The sequence below is a fragment of the Zonotrichia albicollis genome, chromosome 3 (genome assembly GCF_047830755.1).
Source record: "Zonotrichia albicollis isolate bZonAlb1 chromosome 3, bZonAlb1.hap1, whole genome shotgun sequence".
Taxonomy (NCBI): domain Eukaryota; kingdom Metazoa; phylum Chordata; class Aves; order Passeriformes; family Passerellidae; genus Zonotrichia; species Zonotrichia albicollis.
In genome coordinates this window covers 59,577,041-59,593,934 of record NC_133821.1, presented here as the reverse complement: position 1 = coordinate 59,593,934, position 16,894 = coordinate 59,577,041, and the positions used below count along the sequence as shown (strand labels likewise).

Sequence of the window (16,894 nt, the reverse complement as noted above, 5' to 3'; positions counted from 1 at the left end):
TCATCCATACCTTATCTTACTTCTCAATTATTTGGAAGGAAGGACTTTACATTACAATACAGGTATCTACATTAGAGTAGAAATATCTGGTGGTACTTTTTGTCACCATATGGAAGATGCATACAAATTAGGCAAAACCGTGGGATTCAAACTTTTTTTTCATAGATGATTTTTCCAAATACTCTCCACACTGAGGAGTAAAGGACTGAGCACAACTTTTGCCCATCACAACATCAGGGCCTCTGTTCAGATCTAGCAGCAAAAATTAGAGGAAAAAATGCTTCTCTCACAAGCTTGCTGACATTGCCATCTTTTCCTTGTTCTTTTTGGCCATGTCCAAGAACTCAGGCAGAATTCATGAGCAGCCAGTCCAGGACCAGAAAAGCTGGAGCAGCAGTTTGTAATGAAGATATCTGGGTGGAGAGGTGGCTAAAAACCTGAACTGTTAGGTGAACAGAGAGAGGGATGGTGAGAGTCTGGGAGGGAAGATACTTGAGAGTTGGGGGAAAGGCAGAAAAGTTGAATTGTGTCAAAGGCAAAGTGGAGGAGGACGGACACAAGAAGTAGAAGAGGCTGTGGATACTTCTCTTGGGATAAAGAAACACGTTAAAAACATTTTAGAACTACTCAGTCAAGAACAGAAATTAGAAAATGCCATAATGAAAGATGTCCATAACAGCCTCTCAACCAACATCTTGTTACACAAAGGATTTTATTTTCTCTGTAGTGTTTATTGCTGGTATTACTTCAGCACAGTGAGGAAGATATCCAGAGACTCCTTTAATTTGAGTGTGGGAGAGAGCAGTTAAGTACTGTCTTAACAGATACATATATTTGCACATCTGTACCAATCAGAAAGGAGAGTCTTTCCAGCTTTTATCTAAAGGCATGCATATTCTGTGGGTTTGACTCTTCCAAGAGAATTATTATTTATTTGTTATTTGGAGGGAAAAAAATTACAAAATAAGAATGAGATACTGTGAAGAGAAAAAAGCAGAAATGTGCTAAGGTGTAGTATCTACGATATAGTTCCATTAAAATTTTGGGTTTATTACCACTTTTCCATCCACAGACCTCTGATTAATTTATGGTATTTATAAAACCACTCTCAAAAAATATAGTAGATCAAACTATAGTGATTGTGGTAATGATTTAATAAATTAATCTGAGAAGGTAAAAACCTACCTGTTTGCAACAATGCTTTTCCTGCTGAAATGAAGAGATGATGGTGACTTTGTCTGTGTTCTGTTCCCAGCTGTACCTTTGGTATTCTGTGCTTGTAATCAGGTATCTCTAAAAGCAGATATTTCCAAATCTAATTTCCTGTTGCAGCATCATGAGGAAATGTTTGGAACACCCAAAATGCATGGCTGTTTTTGAACATATTAATCCAAACTTTTCCATCATGCAGTTCACTCCTTTGTAAAACGGTTTTAGTAATCCACATCACATAGACATATGCTGATGCTTGGATTGTACTGAGATCCAGCAAAAAAAGGTTCTTCCAGGAGCTGCCTTTCTAACACTCTGTTTCTCTTCTGTACACTGCAGGCTGCGAACCCATCCCTGTAAAGTATCTCCAGTGGAGCAATATAGAGTCTATTGTGGCTGTGGTCTTTTCCTGCCTGGGGATCCTGGTCACCATGTTTGTCACCCTTATCTTTGTGCTCTACAGAGACACCCCTGTTGTCAAGTCCTCCAGCCGCGAGCTCTGCTATATAATCCTGGCTGGCATCTTTCTGGGTTACGTCTGCCCTTTCACCCTTATAGCTAAACCCACCACGACCTCCTGCTACCTCCAGCGCCTCCTGGTGGGCCTCTCCTCCGCCATGTGCTATTCCGCCCTGGTGACCAAAACCAACCGCATCGCACGCATCCTGGCGGGCAGCAAGAAGAAGATCTGCACCCGCAAACCGCGCTTCATGAGCGCCTGGGCCCAGGTGGTCATCGCCTCCATCCTGATCAGCGTGCAGCTGACGCTGGTGATCACGCTGATCATCCTGGAGCCCCCCATGCCCATCCTCTCCTACCCCAGCATTAAGGAAGTTTACCTTATCTGCAACACCAGCAACCTGGGCGTCGTGGCTCCTGTGGGCTACAACGGACTCCTCATCATGAGCTGCACGTACTACGCCTTCAAGACTCGCAACGTGCCTGCCAATTTCAACGAGGCCAAGTACATTGCATTCACCATGTACACCACTTGCATCATCTGGCTGGCCTTCGTGCCCATCTACTTCGGGAGCAACTACAAGATCATCACTACCTGTTTCGCAGTGAGCCTGAGCGTGACAGTGGCCCTGGGGTGCATGTTCACTCCCAAGATGTACATCATTATAGCCAAGCCCGAGAGGAACGTCCGCAGTGCCTTCACCACCTCAGATGTGGTGCGTATGCATGTCGGGGATGGCAAGGCACCTTGCAAGTCCAACACTTTCCTCAACATATTCCGGAGAAAGAAGCCAGGGGCTGGAAATCCAAAGTAAGTGGATTGACTGCAGGTACACCTCTATCTGTATATGTCCCTCTCTTTGCCATCCTTTCTTGGTTGACTGTAGTCTGCTGAATAGTAAGGTATGTAATAGTTTTTCATCTCATGTGTAGCCGAGAAGGTGGGAATGACCCTTTATTTCTAAGCCTCAGATGGATATTGGCATGTTGCTCATTATCTTCTCAACCTGCTCTGAAGGAGCCCTGTACTGCTGGGGCAGGTCAGGCAGAGTGACCAAGCTCCATAGCAGCTTCTTGCAGCTCCCTGTCACATGTGCGTGTGTACAGGGGTCTCACGCCCTGAGGTGCAGTTGCTCTGCACCATGTTCAAACTGAGGTGCTACTGTAGCCTTTTAGAAAAGAAATCTCTGTCTAAATGATTGTAAATCACATGTACTTGCCTAAGGCCACTGGAATGTGTGTGAAAGCTGAGGACTGAACATAAGTTTTTAAGGTAGTGTGTTGTGACAGTCCTCATGACTGTGATTCAAAAGCACCCTCCATGTTATCTCTGTGCTCTATTTAATATTCAGTATTATGAGCAATACCCTTACTCATCATTTGTGTAAATCTCTCAGTGTTCTCAAACTCAGTGTTGATGTGAAAGTTGCAGAAGTCAACTGAGGGTGAAAATGAACTTGCATTCACATCTGTGGAACTTGTTATTTTCCTTGCTAATAATTAAAAGCAAGCCAGATGCAGCAGAGCGGGAGGGAGAACTGTTACTTCAAACAGCATCTCCCTGTGAGGAGCTTCTGAAAATTTGCATTCTTTATTATCTTATTGTTTTTTAATCTTTAAAGAAGCACTATAGGGGTACATATGAACTTAGATGATTTTTTGTCTCAATTAAATAAAAATAAAAAAGCACCAGTGAAACCTACATTTCTGAGCTTCCCAATAGAACAAAAATTCAGTTAATTTCCAGTTTTTTGGGATCTGTAGTTTTCTGAGTCACTCAGGATGGTTTTGATTCAGTTTTCATAAGAACCATTTTGATCTGTCCTGGTGATAGAGGTAATGCTGTAGAAAACCCATGCTGTGATCAATTTTGTCTTTGTGCTACTTCAGTACTTTTTTTTTTTTTGCTAGACAGGAGGTCAGAAGGGAAGGGAATGGAGACATAAGTGACCCAAATACACAGCTCAGTGTGCCACAGAGGCCACATCAAGGCAAGGCTGCTGACTCCTGAGCTAGCCAGAGAGAGAGCAGGGAGCAGCCCTAACAGCCACCACCTACAGGGAGGTAGCCAAAACTCTCTGTAGCCCAAGAGCATGAATTCCATGCAAACAGAAAGATGGAGCCTGATCCACCTTCCTCTGACTCTTATTTAGTTATAAATAAGAGGGACTCAGACATCTGTAAGAAACTAGTGTGGTGTCCCTGCAGTGTGGTTTTGGCTAACAATGTTGGTTTCTTTAAGTTATGCCTGTCAAAAAAAGAGGACTTTTGAATATTTTAGGTCGTGACAGATTTAATAACTAATTCTCTGTTCTGCTTATTCTTCTTCTACCTTTATTTAAAAAAAAAGTAATTTAAAAGATCACAATGTGATACGCTTAGAGTACAAATCTTAATATGAGAAAATATTATATAAAAGTTAAGCTTCTCCCTCATCATTGTCATCTTTAAAACTCAACAGGGCTTACCTGAGATTTTTATCAATTTATTACATCATTTTAGTAAGATTTTCTCGACCTCTATGTTAAGCCTGCATGAGTGTTACAAAGCAAAAAAGGTCTACAGAGTTTTAAGTTGCTTTTCTAAACTAAAAGCTCCATACCTAGTTAATATGCCTTTTTTTCCCTCAGGTTAAGCCTCCATGTCTTTTATACAGCCAAATTCCCACCTTTGTCCTAAATCTCTTGTGCAGTTACTGCATGTTGTTCACCCAAACCAGCTCAGGTGCAGAGGCACCCTGGGATTGCTGATGGAAAAGGACAGCTCTGTTCACGGGCATGCAGAACTGAAAGAGGTTTAATAGACAAACATGAAGCTTTGGAAATGAAGTCACAAGGCAAAACAAGAAGTAATTTCAGGGATCTGGGCGAGTTTTTTATCTCCTAGCTGAGTCCATTGCAAAGTTTCTGAGGGCATTGTGACAACACAAATAAAAAAGTGAGTCACTGTGGAAATCAAGAAGGAAAAAGAATTTGCTGCAGCCTTGGAAGCACTTAGATAACTCAAATGTGTAATCAGGTCCTTCCTGAAACAGGACTTACAGCTACTGGTACATGCTCAATGCCCACAGGAATGATCTCAGACTGATTTTCAGTAGTTTTGTTTGTGGTTTGGTTTTGGTTTGGTTTGTTTGTTGATTGTTTTGATTTTGTTTGGTTTTGGGTGGGTTTCTTTTATATTTGGTTTGGTTTGTTTGTCAAACATCAAAATCTGGGATTTATTTGTGATGTTTTCAGTAATTCTGTAAGTATCTTGCTCTGTTTCTAGAATCTTCATTAGTGTCTCCCTGTGGCCACATTTTTCTGTCTATAAGTGGCCAGCAGTTCTGCACTCAGAAGATTTCTCTTCTAGATGTATTAAGCTATCTTCTTGTTATGCCTTCTTCCTCTTCTTAGTTTGTTTTTCTTTTTCTGCTTTTCAGTTTTCATCTCTTTTCCTGTCTGTATCAAATCTCTTCTCTGCTTAATCTATTGAATTCCAATTCCTAAACAGAAAAGTGGGCATCCATCTAAATTAAATTTGTGTGGAGATACAGGGTTAAATTTAATTAGTTTTAAAAATGCAAACTGTTTTTCATTTACAAGGACAGATAAAACTTATATAAGCCTTCATAAAGCCTTTCCATGCAATGTTGTGCTGTTACTTTAACTAGTATAGCTTGGGGACTAGAGCAAGATGAGACACTCTTCCTTTCTCCTTCCTAAAGTAGAGTAAAAGAATTAACCAGGGAAGTCTCCTAACACAGGATCAATTAATCAATTCAAACCCTTCAGCTGCCTCTGGTGCTGACATAGTGGTCAAAAAAGTCATCTTGAAAAATATCTCTCCCAGCTGAATTGCCAACAGAGTTTCAGTGAAAATAAATTTCTTAGTAACACTGGTGTTCACATAAATAACAGAGCACACTGCCTTTACTGATCTGTTGTGCTCTCAAGATGCTACGTGCAGTCTCGGGGGTTTGATCTTGCTCTTACTTTGATTCAGTTAAACCAGGAGCAATTACAACCAGTGCTGTTTTCCATAGAGCTGGTTGGGAATTTTTCAGTGGAATATATATGTTTTCTACCAGAAAATTCTGGCCCTTCAAAACACTTCATAGAATTGGGCTTTGCTGGTAAGTATTTACCCTGGGACAGGGGGACATTTTTTCTCATGGAGAGAGGAAGACATTGGGAAATCATGAGGAAATCTTACCCCAATAGTTAAAGTGCTCACTTAGGCTAAGAGCATCTCCTTCATTTCCCAGGTAGATGATTTATAACTGGATTGTGCACTGTCCAGGGCAAGTCTCTTTTCTGTGTGTTCTTGTCCAGCAGTATTTTGGAACAGAGATAAAAATACTGTGGTGCAGACCCCTGGGAAATACTTGGTATAATTCTGTGAGAGAGCTTGAATCTGGGTCTGAGGGATCCCTCGTGAGTGTCTTCAGTACCAAGCAACTGTCATCCTTTCCCTCTTGTCAAATGAATACTTAAATATGTATAAAAAAATGGAGCAGCTCTATCAGGAGAGATGAAGAGAGAGGGATATCTGCTGCTTGTATTGAAGCTTTGTGGGAACATTTATTGTTCGTTTGCTGCTTGAAGGTATTACAAGATCCTGGCTGTTGTAGGATGATGGCATAGCAGCATTTGTTAGGAGAGCTTTTTGCATCTATTTTTTATTTTTTCCAGATGTGAGAGGGAAACATTTGTGTATGGATCTTGGTGTGATTTTTATCCTTCTTCTTGGTCTCAAAAATTATTTTGGTCTATGAGGGTCAATGAGCTTGAAGAGAAAGACACTTTTACAGTGCCTGAATGATCCTTCCCTGAGGAAGTAATGCTCCCTTCTGTACTAGATGAAGGAAAAAACCAAACAGTGACACTTTAGATGCTGATTCTTATGAGGGTTCAGGAAATGCCTTCTCCAGGAGTGCTGTAGGGGGTTGTCACAGAGAGAAAGCTCATTTTGTGTCTTTGGATAATAAATTCCAGGTCTGGCAGTGATGCTTATCTGCTCCCTCAGTCTTCACATCTGAATTATTTTAAAATTTATGGTTGAAACCCCAGGTCTGGACACCATTTTAGTGCATTTTGAATCAGATTTAGTAAGGATTTAGTTGTCGATATACATTATGTAGCAAAATCTGAGTTAAAAGGAAGCCAACTAGCAAGACTTACTGAATGGCCAGGACTCCACATTAATGCATAGGCTATGTGCTTTTCCCTTATAATTTTAGTATATTTACATTTAATTATTTTGCATCCAGCTGTCTGACTTTAGGAATGAATAGCTGATTTAAAGTACTTCTAAACATGTAATTTATCTTTTTCACACTTTTCAGCAGTCCATGCTTCTAGACTGCTGTCACAGGCATCCAGTCCCCTGGGCCACAGATCTCTCAAATGTACTTAGTGTAATTCTCCACCCTTTTCTGAGGTTGCAGTGCCTTTTTGGGAAAGCCTCTTGCTTGCTCACAAAGGATAGCTGTAGGTTTTAATGCCAAACATCTCTCTCTCTCTCAGCAGCTGGTGTTTGCTGGCTTTGCTGGGCTGTTTACTGCTCTTAAACCATGAAAGATTTTGCAGACACATAGCACTGTGACATGTAACAGCTCTTACCCAATTCTCTTGTGGATGTGATGTGAATTTCATGTAAGAAAATACAACAAACCCAGTCAAGCTGTGCTGTCCTTGTCAGTATATTGATTTAAGTGAAATTCCCATATTGATTTAAAACTCTCAGAGAACAGTTACGTGGTTCCAAAGAGACTCCTTAACCAAAGTTAAAGAACTGAAGAAACACAAAATAACGGGGGAGTGTGAAACTTAAGATTCCAATAACAATCCTTTCCAGCCCTGTTGCAGGGTTTCTCTGTTAAATTTGATCTATTAATTATATCTAATATTGTCTTCCATAGCCTTGAATTTGCATTGGATTATGATACACATATATTCTAGTTCTGGCCATTGACCAAAAATAAAATACAGAATAAGGGATAAAAGACTTTCTCATTTAAATAACTACTAAACCCCATACTTATTGAAAAACCTGGCATGGCATATGTATATACCGAATTATACACCAAATTGTCTATCTGGGTGTATATGTGCAAAATAACCAGTCTGGTGATAGTGGGTTTTTTAATCCTTCTAATGAGAAATAAGGGGCATAACTGCATAAAGCACTGTAAAAGGTTTCCTTGCAAATTATACCAGCTAAAGAGAGTTCCAGCTCATGCATAGCTGATCACATGACATTCTTAAAACAAAATGAGGAGAAGAAGTGGACAAAAATACATGCTATGATTGGGATGTTTGCAAAATCAAAAGGCCTGGAAATTTAATTTCAGTCCTCTGGGCTTGCTTCCACAGCCAAACAGAGGCTGCCTGAGACTACATTTGGGAGAAATAACTTGGAAAAAGCTGTGAAGTTCTGCAGTGACTTCCCAGAAAGAACAGTGGGGATAAACCCTCCTAAGACAAAATCCATATACTGAATAAGTTTACAGGATACATTACCTACACCCTGATTTCCCATCCAGACTTCTGCTCCTTGATCACCAGAGTCACATTTTACGTCCAGGTTACTTTAAATGAGAGGGCTGTTGTGTAAGGTTCTATGCAGTTTCCTCCTTTTCTCAGAAGTTCCCAGTCCGTGGCAGTTTTACCACAGTATTTTCAGGGATGGGCACAACTTTGTTCTCCCAGGAGATTTTGACAGGACATATGTCTAAGGCACAGTCCCTGAGTCCAGCCTGGTTCTTGCCAAAGGACTGCTGGAGAACTTCACTTTACTACTCCTCCTCTTGTTTTACAGCTCTCAGGATGCTGAATCACAAAATGTTTTTCTGCTTGGGGGCACTGCTGTAGCACCAGGCAGCTTTGTTTAATGAATATTAATACTTAAGCACAATGACAGAAAGATACAGAGTCACATAAGAGGGGAGCTTTGCAGTTATGTACCACAATCTCTGCTTCCTGACCAAGGGGAAGCAAAGGCAGCACTACAGAAATCCTGGGGAAAACTAGTATCTTTCTTGGCATAAACCACAGGAATAAGGACACCACTCGTAATTTAATTTCTTGCTTGACTGGATCACTTATTACATTTCCTTTTATTTTGGTACTCGTATACATTATTCATATCGAGTTAAGATGCTGCAAAAGGGCATCAACTCATTAGTGAGTGATACAAACAATTGTGTTCCCATGTAGGGATAAGCAAGTGTTGCTTATCTGCTTAGCACGGCACTCACACATTGTTTCGGTTACAATTGTCTCTGTGAGAGAAATAGGGAGGAAAACTTTGCCTTTAAAGAGTGTCAGATACATAAATAGGTGTTGAAGGTTACATCCAGTTAAGCGCCTAAACCCCAGGATAGTTCTTTATATTTCATATAGAAATCAGATTCCAACTCTCATAAACACACCCTTAGGGAAAAGAACCAATCTCCGCACCCATGTTGTGTGTGAGTGTTGCTCTGAAATGTAAAATGGAAATGGAATGAAGAACATACAAGTCTTCTAGAGGTCAATTTAACAATTTTTAAGAGAAGAATGCAATTTACTTCCTTTCTATTCTCTAAGTGAGATGTTTCAGCCCATGCCACTGTTGGTCACCTCACCTCAGCAGAAACTGAGAGCTGTGACATTGAACAAACATGTGATAATTCATATAAAAATACTTGCTAGAATAAACATGCAGGGTGTCCTGCAAGCATTTATTCTGCAGGGGTCTCTGAGCCACCTTGTGATTTCATACATCATTGAGCTAGCTTAGGGGTGAAAAAATTTGGGTACTGAAGGGTATCATGTGGATCCCTGATATTCTTTATAAATAAGAACAACACAGTAAAAAAGCAGAAGTATTATAGACATCTATATACACTTAATACTGGAGTTTGTTTTTTTTCTCAAGTTAAGACATCTCAAAAATACTTTTGATTCATCCCAGCAATTCAGTGCAAAGTTACTAATGGAAAATGCAGAACTACTGCTTATTTATTTAATCCTTTTCCTTGCTTAGGGACACATAAGAGGCACATAGGAGCCCAAGAAGGGGAAAAAATTTGCACGCCTTCTCTTTCACTGATGTGAAAGGCATTTTGCATTCTGGCTTGTCCACCGAGTTTATCCCTTCTTGTGATGTGCTCACCCCTTTGTTCAGGGATGCCTCACAAAGCAAAACACCACAAGACAAACTGCAGATATTGTGATCACATGGCATAAAAGAATCTGATTTTTAGCCAGAGTCTGTTACTCACAAATGAATCCCATCTCCAGAGAGAGAAGACAGTCTGTCTCTGTTAAGGGTGAGTATGTAGGTGCGTATGGTTCTCCACCCTTTTAGAAATAAAATCTGCACATTCAGACATGTTCATTTACAAATACCTGTATATGGATATTATGGATATGGCAAAGCATAGACTAACTTCTGGTGCACTACTCAGTCCAAAATCTGGATGTAGTCTTTGCTAAAGATCTATCCCTCCAACATGTTTATTAGTGACTCTTTGACAGTCTATTTCTTCTGTGTGGTGGAGTCGGTGCTACAGCTGTATGTTGGTCTGAAAAGCCTAAAAGAGATCTGACAATGAATGACAACAACATTCAGAGTCAGGCAACTTGCTTTTTTTTGCTTTGGTTTTTGATTTTTTTTTTTTTAGCTAGTATGGAGTGATGCTTTTTTTTATTTGTCTTCTGTTTTTCCTTTGTCTCAAACACACTGAAAACTATTCACACCCAGAGCAGAGATCTGAGCATGTTGCCCTCTCTTCTGTGTGTTCTTACCTCTGTGCTTCAAGGACTCTGAATGTTATTGTCATTCATTGTCAGATCTCTTTTAGGCTTTTCAGACCAACATACAGCTGTAGCACCGACTCCACCACACAGAAGAAATAGACTGTCAAAGAGTCACTAATAAACATGGCCAGCATGAGAAGCTAGGTTCTCTCCTGTGCCAAAAGACTCTAAGAAACCACCTTCAGTGTGGGTTGAAAATATATTGTATCAATATAACATCTACCTCCACACCAAAGTTGTTAAGAGACTATTTAATTTTGAAATAACAAGTCAACTAATTCTGCAGAGCATATATGTGCTCTGGCATTCAGCCTCCCACACCTGACAAGCATAGGTTAAAAGTCATTATCACTGTAAACACCAAACAATTGTGCAGGCTGAAAGCAATCACACAATTTGTCACTTACAAGCCCACTTGACAACTAAAACCAGTTTTCTTGTTAGTTCATTATAGATAATTTACCCTTTCTAGCTTACTGCTTCAGTTTATCTCTTCTTAAGCTGCTTCCCCTTCTCTGCTCTCTCTGGTTCTTCTTTTGTGGTGTGCAAGATGTGGCTTTCTTCCACCCTATAAAACTATCCTTACAAAGAGGAAAAAAGAAAAGAAAATGAATTACTGTCTGCTGGATTCCTTGAGCCAGATTTCATGGTCAAATAGACACTAATGTCAGCACCAGAGAAACTGTGCCTGATGCCCATAGTTTGGGGATCAGGGGTGAGAGTTGTCCCCTTCAGCAGCAAATTATTAGTTTAGCACAGCTGTGCTGCAGCACCACAGCCAGAGATGTCAAAGCTGATCATAAACTCTATCAAAACAAGAGCCCCTTGATCTGATTATAGCAACTCCTTGCTAGTAAATTGTTTGCTGGTGTTTGCAATTTCAGTCTGATCAGCCCCAGAGAATCCCAGGTTCAGTTTAAATAACCATCTACAAACCACCTTCTAGTTAGTAGATCCTCCTTCTCTTGACCCAGCATTATTAATCTTTCCTCATCCTTGTTGTGTTAAAGCCAGGATCTTCACACACTTACTTAGAGCTCTTGTTGGTCTTCCCCTCTACTTGAATGGATTTTTTTTAAATGTTATCTTCTGGCCATTTATTTTCCTGGCACAACCCAAATTTTCAGATGGTTCCATTCAGCCTGTTTTGGCTGGCTTGCAAGCCCTGCCTTCCCAGAGAAAGGATTGTCTGGAAATTGGGTCTTATTTCACATTTCTCATACTTTTTGCATCTCAAAGCCCCCCAGACAAGTTGACTAACCAGATAGCCAACACACCCAGGAAACAACCAATCAAACCAAAGAAAGCAAATCCCACAGTCTGCAGAAACCCCTACAGAGGGATTACCTACCTTGGGCAGGCTGACAGGGACTGGCAGGGAGCTGCACCTGACAGTGCAGCCCGGGCAGCACAGCCCATGCAGGCGGTGCCCAGCGAACAGATGAGGGTGTGGGTGGCACCAGCCCCGCTGAGCCGCAGGCTCCCATGCCCACCTGGCAGCTTCCTTCGTGGGCTCGGCAGGGACTGCGTGGGTGGGCAGGCACGGCTCGGGTGCCTGGGCACTGCAGGCTCTGGGGGAGCACAAAGGGTGGCCCCAGGCATCTCTGTGCTCCCCAGCCAGGGAGCAGTCCTCCCTCCTTTGCTTTCTCATATCCTCTGAAACATAAGGCTGTGTACATTTCTTAATCCTAGTGTTATATAAGTTATCTCAAAAATCTCTCCTGCCACCATCGCAGACAATCAAGAGATTTTCCTGCAGCTACTTTGGGCTATCATAGCCTGTAAATCCACAAATGCTTTAAACTGCTCTAAGCCAGAACTGACACTCAAAGCCTTCCTTTATCCCATGCCATCACTTTGCCAATGCAGGGACAAGAATCTGGACAGCCATGCTGTGAAATCAAATTGGGAAATAAGAGGGGGTTTTTTTTCTCCTTTCTCTTTCTGGCATGATTGTGACCTAGATTAGTTGTCCCTGTCATTCCCTGCCAGATGATTGAATAATTGCACCAAGGGTTGTGCTGACACAGAGGAGAAGGTGGAGCAGCAGAAGGGAGCAACTGGGGAGGGCCAGAGCACCCCCCCAGCACACAGCTGGCTCCTGCTGCCCTGGGGTGACTGAAGTACACACAGCCTATGCTCCATCTTCACTGTCCAGCTCAGTGCCAGGTCTTTCTGGGCATCCTTCTGAGATTATGTTCTCCTTGGTGATCTTGACCCTTCTGTCCTTTTCAGCAGATGCTCACACCTCAACAGAAAGCATGTGCCATGAAATCCCTCCTGCTTCTCAGTCCTCTCTGGGTGATAATTACCCATATGCCTCACTCTGCTGGGTGAGGGTGAATAACCCTATGGACTCGTACTGCTCTTTGCTCCACAGCTCTTCATTTCTCTCCAAAACTTGTCCCTGTGCCATTGATTAGCATAATTAATTTTAAACCCAGAGCAATTATTTCCAGACATCACTTAGACTGTAATTCAGGCCTTGTGTTAAAAAAATTAAATTGTACCAAGAATCTGTCCATCTTCCTAACTTCTATTGGCTTAGAAATCTTTTATCAGGTCCTTGGTCATGCGAAAGGCATTGAAAATTCAACTTCTCATCCTACAGGAAAAGGACATGACCTTGCTTCTTTTTTTGTAGATATCTTTTGATCCAGCCATGACAACTGTACATAAAACCTGACCTTTTAAAGACACAAACATCTGAAGAGGACCATGCTTCTTCCTAGGAAGATGCTAGAACTGGAGAGGCATGAGGCTCTGGGATGAGAGTTTAGTTGAATACTTCAGTGGTCTGGTTCATTAGATGAGGTTTGCTTACCTTCCCAGTCACCTTGCAGACTGCTGGAGCACTGAGGAGGTGAAATGCAGGCCAGAAAGTTTCTGGTGTTGCTGAGATATTCCTTGGGAGTGCAGAGGGCAGCCAGTCTGAGTGTTGGAGCAGGAACCACTCTTGAATGTGAGGCAGTGTGCCAAGAGTTTATGGTACAAGGCTTCTCCTTTCCTGTACTAAAGCTATATATATAAAGTTCTTAAAAACTAGGAGTTTATTCAGGGCTGTCACTCAACTTCCCTTGTATATCCTCCCCACTTTACTTTTTTCCTGATGTTGATGGTCAGTTGCTTCAAATGAGATTGTACAAATTCTGGTGATAGGCTGTTCTGTACTTTTTTCACATGGGGCATGAGAAAGATTTTTTACACCTTGAAGTACACCTAGGGAGGGGGATTTCTGACCATGACTTCAAATGATAAGTAGCACAGTGTACTGCATCTCAGTTTTCTTGGGCACCAGATAGATTCATTCTGTTTTGAGAGTCTGATTGAGCAGAGGGGATAATTCCAGAGCAGAAGGTGAATGTTTCTAGTTTCACAGCTGCACAGATATAAAACATTGCAGATAGGAATTTAAACTTCCTATAATCCTGACACAGCTGTTTGCCTCGTGGGATGATTCATTTACACTTAAGAGGAAAAATGGTGGCAAGACTGACTCTTCCCTCTGATGCTTTATATTCCTCACTGCAGATTTCAACAGGCTTGTTACCTACCCTGTTTTGAATGACTAGCCAGAAGCATTTTTCTGCTTCAAAGAACATAAAGTAAAGCAATTAAGCCACTTTCAGGAACCCTCTGCACTGCCACCCTGCTTCCTCTGCCAGACTCTCTTTTATTGCACCCAGGGGTTCCTTATAAAGCAACTCAGACACTTTCATGATGGCATGCCAGCTCCTTGTTCAAATGCACAGAAGATCCATCCTGCCTCTGGGCTCAGGATACAGATAACTACTCAGCAGGAATTACCCTTGAGAAGGCTGCCCCCAAAATAACTCATTAATCCTCATATTGTAAAGATGGGCAGAGTATCTAATGTTTTATAACCACAGAAATATATGTGAAGTGCTGTTACTGCCTTCAAGGCTAGGAGAAAGAGGCAGGGATACATTGCCATCGTTAAAAATAAAAGAAAAAATGTAAAGGTATAGAGATCTGGGCATTAATTCTGAATCACAGCTCTGTAATATTAGCACACACTACTAGGAAGATAAAAGAAAGCCTACAAGGATACTTCTTATTCAATGCATCAAAAGTGTTTATTAATATTTACACAGTTGACATTGACTTGATAATTGGAAAATAATTCACTGAAATATTATCAACACATGTACTACATTTCCCATTTTATAAATCTGAATTTCACTATAAATTCAAATTCTACTGAAGCATGAACCCTAAGATTTAGGTGGTTTCTGCTAGGTATATGCTGTGCATCACCGTGTGGGGATCACCCTTGACCTTGATCAAAAGTCAGACCACTGCTTTGATGGAGCTTGACAGCATTTTAACAACAACAATGCAAACCAATTTCCAGAATGCAAACCTGGCCAGGCATCTGGGGGTTGCAAACTCTACTAGATGCAATGTCTGTGTCTGATTTTGGCTGAGCAGCACAACTGTAATCCCAGTAAGAGAGGAGTTTGTGGTATTTTGAACATGTTTTGAGGCATTTTGAACTGCTTGAGGAAGCAGGCTTCTTTCTTCCTTTCACTTAGGAGGACTTCATAACAAGACCAAGAAATGCCCAAAGCCTGGAGAGCAAACTGCTCTGAGCTCACTACAGGGATATAGATGAGTCAGAAGAAGCACAAAGGGGGTGCAGCTAAGTAACCCGTAAGTGACAGCAAATGGCAGCAGCTGAGGAATGATGGCTGCCAAAGCCTGTTGACTCAGAGAGATCCAAGTTCCAAGCCATGTTGTGAAACAAAACCTTTTCCATGGTCCTAGCAGGGCTGTCTGTAGCTGTGTGCCCTCCATTGAGTGCATAGCAACACATGTGTGTGAAACACAATTAGCTCTGGGTTTTTTTCTCAGATAATCAACTGTGTGTCACTACTTGTTTTGTAAAATCAGCTCCTGTGACTGAACAAAAAGCACAGGACGTAGAAAGCTCTTATTCTCTCAATTGATTAAAAAAATGGAAGACTGTAGAAATGCTGAATATTCTGTCTAATCAGAAGCCTAATAATCCCTGTGCCTTTAATAGGGTGGAGGAGAGAGCATGCTAGATAAGTTTCTAGTCATGATCACATTTAAATTTTCAAATCTCAGTGATTCCATTACAACCTGGTAAGGAATTAAATTTTTCTAGAGGCTTCAAAGTAATCAGGTTGGCAAAATTGCTCAGCAGAATGTCTTATTTGTGTTTTATTCATAATAGTTCAGAAGTCATCTCAAGGCATCTACTGCTCCCAAATGGGTATGCATGTGTTCTGTGTACATCATGCTGTGCTCCTGTGCTTTTCCTACATGGTGAGAGGAATGGCTTGTTGGGCTCATGTGCTGAGTATGTAATATGTGCACAGACCATCCATGAGTCTGTCATTTGGAGGTACACAGAAGTCTGCCAAGCATGCACTATGACTGTTTGATGGGGAGAAATGCTGAATTTCTATTTGCATTTTATTTGCAATACAATGATTATTTTATTTTAATTTTTTTTTTCAGAAATTCAGTGATACATTTCATGTGCAAAAATACCTGAGAGTTTTGTCAAAGCACGTGCTTGTGTGTATATTATTTTTATTGATACTGGGGAAGACAAATGAGAATCTGCATCTGCTTGACAGGGCAAGGAAGAAAAGAAAAATTAAATGGAAATCATCCTATATTAACAGCCCAAACTGCAATCTGCAATTCTATATTGAATTACCATTGCAGATAGAGTGCTTAGGAGACTATTCATTTTGTGTCTACCTCAATAAACCCAATGCTTCCTTTAAAAAAAAAAGAAGAACAGCAGTGAAATCACATAAAATGAAAGCTAGTGACTATTCAGCCAGAGTTCCAAAGTAAAAGAAACATTTAAAAAAGCATATTAGGAGAAGAGAGACAAAGGAAAAAGCAGCAGCTGAGTATATATTAAAAACTACACCAGCAAAAACGTCTGGTGATTCTTTTGTAAATAAGATGTGAGGGGCAGATGCTCCTTTTTTCATCATTTCATCCTATGTTGAGAATACCAGGGGAGAAGTTCCTCTGACAGCTAGATACACAGCAGCCCTTGCCATCTGGTATGAAAAGTGCATCAAGGCTCAGCACAGGAAGCAGAATGAACACCATGGAAATCTATTTTAACCAGTATTGTGCTGGAGCCAAGGAGATATAGCTATGTGGAGGTTGAGGTGACAAGAAGATGAAAAATGGGAAATCCACAGACATAGGTCAGGGACAAGCACCTATTGAGTGGTATAGCCACCATGTGTGCACGTGTATAGCCACTCACTGGGTGTGTTTTTCTTTTCAATCTTCAGGAAGAGGCAGCCAGAGTTCTCGCCCACCAGCCAGTGTCCGTCGGCACATGTGCAGCTTTGAAAAATCCCTGCAGTGAATGTGTAAGAGAAGCTGCATGACAAAGAGTGGTTTTACCCCTTGCT

At 41.2% G+C, this 16,894-nt stretch overlaps 1 protein-coding gene across 5 annotated transcripts in view; it reads left to right on the top strand.

Annotated features, from left to right (window-relative positions):
* The window catches only part of GRM1 (glutamate metabotropic receptor 1), a 182,555-nt gene that overhangs the window by 154,010 nt on the left and 11,651 nt on the right, over positions 1–16,894 (top strand). For 3 of the 5 annotated variants that reach the window (XM_005489183.4, XM_074537582.1, XM_014268598.3), the window contains exon 8: positions 1,552–2,482. In XM_005489183.4, the coding sequence (XP_005489240.1) occupies positions 1,552–2,482 (931 nt within the window). Of the gene's footprint in view, positions 1–1,551; positions 2,483–16,771; positions 16,853–16,894 lie in introns of all 5 variants that reach the window. The other 2 variants (XM_014268600.3, XM_014268599.3) reach the window with 1 other exon arrangement.